This window comes from Aplysia californica, unplaced genomic scaffold (genome assembly GCF_000002075.1).
Source record: "Aplysia californica isolate F4 #8 unplaced genomic scaffold, AplCal3.0 scaffold00234, whole genome shotgun sequence".
NCBI classification, from domain to species: domain Eukaryota; kingdom Metazoa; phylum Mollusca; class Gastropoda; order Aplysiida; family Aplysiidae; genus Aplysia; species Aplysia californica.
Window position 1 is genome coordinate 91,574 of NW_004797504.1, and position 4,989 is coordinate 96,562.

The 4,989-nt window shown below is 38.5% G+C and overlaps 1 protein-coding gene across 1 annotated transcript in view; it reads right to left on the minus strand.

Moving 5' to 3' along the window:
* Positions 1-2,316: 2,316 nt before the first annotated feature.
* Positions 2,317-4,989, minus strand: part of LOC101856102 (sex peptide receptor) — a 60,694-nt gene continuing 58,021 nt past the window's right edge. The window contains exon 4 of the mRNA XM_005100038.3: positions 2,317-2,942. Coding sequence (XP_005100095.1) covers positions 2,446-2,942 — 497 coding nt within the window. The 3' untranslated portion in view covers positions 2,317-2,445. The remainder of the gene's footprint in view (positions 2,943-4,989) is intronic.

The window sequence follows — 4,989 nt, forward strand, 5'->3', positions numbered from 1 at the left end:
TCTCTCTCTCTCTCTCTCTCTCTCTCTCTCCGTCTCTGTACAGCAGGTCATTATGTAGACACGGTATCATCCCAGGCTTTTCCTGGCGACGGCTCTCGAAACAGAACTGGTAAATGGTTCAAGACAAGGTGCTCCCACTTGTACTAGAAAGTGATGATTTAAATGGGACAGGGAAAGTATTCTAGATCACCTTGGGGTGTTTTCTAGAAAAAAAATCAACAACAACACTCACACACACATGAAAAACAAAATTTAAAAAATACAACAAAGAAACAGAAAAACACCATCCAACCATTATTGTAAAATAAAATACAAACAGGTGGACAAAGGCCAAATGTATTGCCGAGTTTGGGTATTTTTCGTGAAAGCAATAATTCTGATTAAAAGTCATCCTGTCATTTTGATCAAAAGATATCATGTTGTGTAGTCACCCCTTATGTGTCTTGTCACAATTAAAACTTTTTTCTAACAAATTTGACTTAGACCCTTTATTTTTTCTGTCCACTTTTGTGAAGCAGCGTGGTGATATCAGGCGCTCATCAAAATGACAAATCAGAGAAAGGGGCATTTTTCCAGGCAGTTTGGAAATTTTTATCAATTTTTTTTTCCTCAACCTCTTTTATGTTCATATTAAAACATAATTCCACGTCAGTTTTACTGAAAAACATTGATTAAAGACACATTGTAGGTCATTTTTCAGTTTTAAAGGACTCTTTTAGCTATTGAAGTTACCAAACTTTGGCAGCCACTTTCCCGCTGAATTCACTACAGAAACCAGGCGACCTAACCTTTATTCGCAAAAATTCTGAATTCTAGTCAGGATAGATCGCATGGATGTTTATTCCATTAGTAAAAAGGCAAATGAAACAGCTTTCAGATGATACCAATAACTCCACATGCCCCAAAAATTGACGAGCGCCTGATTCCACCGCATTGTGACACTATGATGCTCGTTATGTACAACATTACTGCCCCGAACTTGCCATAAGAAGTACAGTTATTGCAAAGCGTGTACAAATGTCACAGGGAAACACTAATTTGGCACTCGCTATAACCGCGCTATATCACAGAATCAATGCTTCCACTTATAACTGACCTTTAGATTATAGTAGGCAGATATTCAATTATCAGAATACCGACTACTAAAAGAAATTATTTATCGATTTTGAGATAGAGCGCGGGTTTAAAGTGAACCATAAACGGGTAGATTCCTTTCACACTCATTTTGACAGAAATGTAGATTTGTAGTTCAGAGTGTGTAATTTGCAGGATGATCCGAGAAGCAAAGTCCGACAACTGGAAACACTAACAAATAAACCATTCGTGATTTTTTACCAAACTGCCTGTCAACAAAGCCAGCAATGGGCTGAAAGTGAAAAGGACAGAAGGCACCCGAACAATGTCAGCATCTTCCCCGCGCGTGAGAATCGAACTGAAAACTTGTGAACCCACGTAAATGAGTCAAACGGTCGTTGCACAACAGGACGCTTCTGACACTACGTGACTTATGCTCTAAATTCATCACTGAAAATACACACACACACACATACAAGTCTGCCCAAGCCTACAGCTGTGGCTATGTTATCACAGTACATGCGGTCTGTGAATTTATAACTCGATTCAAAACACATCACTTCTTTCCAATATCTCTCGATTGCTTTGAATAGCAATAATTGGAAAATATATAAATTGTAAGAACATTCCAGTTGATCACAAATCAAGAAGCACTTCGTAGTTTATAGCCGTGGAATTGACTCTCCAATAATAAACTCAAGCTAGCTGGGATAATTGGATATAGCTGCGATGGACATCTCCACAGCGAGGCAAGAGATCAAAGGATTAGGCGTCCTGTTATCTTTCACGGCCTCTGCCAAACGAGGATGGGGGTCATGTTTAATGTTCTATAATCTATTAATACATAGCCCCCCCCCCCGGAATTATTCCTTCGCCATGCCAAGAAAATGATAATAGCATTGATGATAACGATGATAACTATAATGATAGTGGTGGCATTAATAATAATTTCATTAATATTTACATAGTAATGTAACGATAACTATAATACAACAACAAAATGTTATATACATGTAAAGGTATTTTACGCCTTCATCAGCACACTTTAGATTATCTAGAAGGCTGGCTTCGACTCTGCATGACAGGGTCAACTAGAGTTGCTGAGAGGGATAGAAGGAAATGATGTTCCAGCAGAAGAAAGACCGAAATACTCCGTACAAGTTTTCCCTATCCGAACTCAAGTCTCCTGCGAGCGACAGCGAAGTGCCTAACTGTTACACCACAGACACTGGTAACAGCAACAATAATAACAATTGTAATAATAACAATAATATTATCATTGTAGTAATAAAAATGATAATGATATAAATCATTGATTAAACGTATGATGTTGAATTTGATAGTATTAACAATAAGTAATATGATTGAGCACTAAACATCAGCCCTACATGTAGATCCGTTTCCAACAGTAGCGCTTTTCGTCTCCGGCATAATATCACGGTTCGGAGTAAGATACGTTCTTTCCTCGAGATTCGACCGACAGTTGTAAATTCCGTTCTGATGGTCCGACTTTCGATTTAGAACATCCGAATTCCCAGTCGGCTGATCGAAAGCTTTGCGTCGAAATCCCCACGTCTGCAAGATACTCATTTTCCCGCCAGCGCCGTTCTGGAGCGCAGGATCGTCTGGACGACGACTACTCCCGCCGTCGTAAGTCATACCGTTCTGGTCTTTCGGCTTTCCTCTCCACGGTTTTCGTGACGTACGATAAGACGGCTCGTCCCACTGTCGATGATGATGATGATGTTGTTGTTGCTGGTGGTGTTTTTTACCCAGAATTCTGTCTGTGGTCTGCAGTCTGAGTAAAGTCCTTCCTTTGAAGACATAAGACGAGCAACCGCGGTGATTCTTGCCTCCGGGCTTGTTTACTAGCGGCAGCAGGGATGTGCAGAAAAGGGGAGAGAAAATTAGAACAAATAAAAAGGTCAGTTAGCGACAAAAAACAGTGAAATTCGATGGCCCCTTGCATGAACTAAGATAGTATTCTTAAAATCCATATTTCTAAACGGTTTTCGCTGAACACAGTGATACTATAACTTGATTCTTCTTATTCTTTTTATTGCTTCGTGTTTGTTTCTATTATGACAGATTTATAACTGTCTTGTCCTTTATGTATGTGTATGTGTATTAATGTGTATGCATACGTATGCGTTTGTGTGTGTGGGGACTTTTGGGATACAAAGTGAAGGGGAGGATCGTTAGAACAAACTGTTGGATTCTTCATCACTTGAAAGCCATATCCTCAAGGGCAAAGGTCACGAAATGCCAATATAACTACCGTTTTATCAAAGATTCGAAAGTAAAAGAAATGCTACGTGTCTTTTTTGAGATTTAGAGAACTTTAAAATCTTCTTGCATACATAAAATACGAACAAAAACTGTCCAACAATCTATATTTGAGATTCGAAACATTTATTAGTCTTCTCATTACAAGTTAGTGAGTGACTTTGTTTTGTTTGTATCATTACAAAGTACGAATGTTTAAGAAGTGACGTGCCTTGGTTTAAAAAAGAACCAAACAATTACCGCAGTAATTATTTTGAATTAAGTAGTGCCTACCTAGTGACCGTTATAGTCGAAATTGTCAAAGACGATCACTCAATGTTTCAGGATAAAAGAAATTGTTTTCGACACACGGATGTCTTTGTCAGAGTGAATAAAATATTTTTAAAACCCTGTTTAAGGGGGTGGAGAAAGGGGGGGGGGATGCTAGCGTAAGACGTACGTTTGTACAGAAGATTGTTATAGAAAGGTGACCTTCAGAGCAGATTTGACTTGTGTCACGACGAGGTGGAATCAGGCGCTCGTCAATTTTTAGGCATGTGGAGTTAATGGTATAATCTTACAATTCGTTTTTTTGTCTTTCTTTCGAAGTATTTGCGATTGGAGGAGGTAGGGTAAACTGTTTTTGGTGAAAGACGTACAAGAAAATGGCCACCAAAGTTTGGTAACTTCTATAGCTTTTGATTCCTTGAAAACTGAACATTTAAATATTGTGTGCCTTTAATCAAGGTTTTTCAGTAAAAGTCACATGCAAATGTGTTTTTATATGGACATGAAATGTGTTGAGTCAAAAAACCAAAATTCGACAAAAATTGCCAAACTGGAGGAAAAATGTCTGTTTCTTCGATTTCACTATTTTGGCAAGAGCCTGATTTCACTATTTTGGTGAGAGCCGGATTTCACTATTTTGGTGAGAGCCTGATTTCACTATTTTGGTGAGAGCCGGATTTCACTATTTTGGTGAGAGCCTGATTTCACTATTTTGGTGAGAGCCTGATTTCACTATTTTGGTGAGAGCCTGATTTCACTATTTTGGTGAGAGCCTGATTTCACTATTTTGGTGAGAGCCTGATTTCACTATTTTGGTGAGAGCCTGATTTCACTATTTTGGTGAGAGCCTGATTTCACTATTTTGGTGAGAGCCAGATTTCACTATTTTGGTGAGAGGCTGATTTCACTATTTTGGTGAGAGCCTGATTTCACTATTTTGGTGAGAGTCTGATTTCACTATTTTGGTGAGAGGCTGATTTCACTATTTTGGTGAGAGGCTGATTTCACTACGATGCCTCACCACAGTTGTTTCGAGTTCACAATGTAGCAACTGCCGTGTGCAACAACAGCTCTGGCGTTATCGTTCATCGGTAGAGAGTTCAGTGTAGCCTTCACCCTAATTCAGTTTCATTTTAATTAACGTTGAACTAGATCTAGGTCTCCTAAAAAAAAATTGGAAACGAGTGACTATCAAGCTTTCACGAAGGGCCATCGAACCACAAGCATGCGGTTAGTCATCAAAAACGTTTAGAATGTTATTATGCACAACATAAAGCAGTTTCATGCACACTCACATAAATTTCAAATAATTTCGTTGAAACCCTGTTTTATATTTTTTTAATTTTCTATTTTATTTTATTA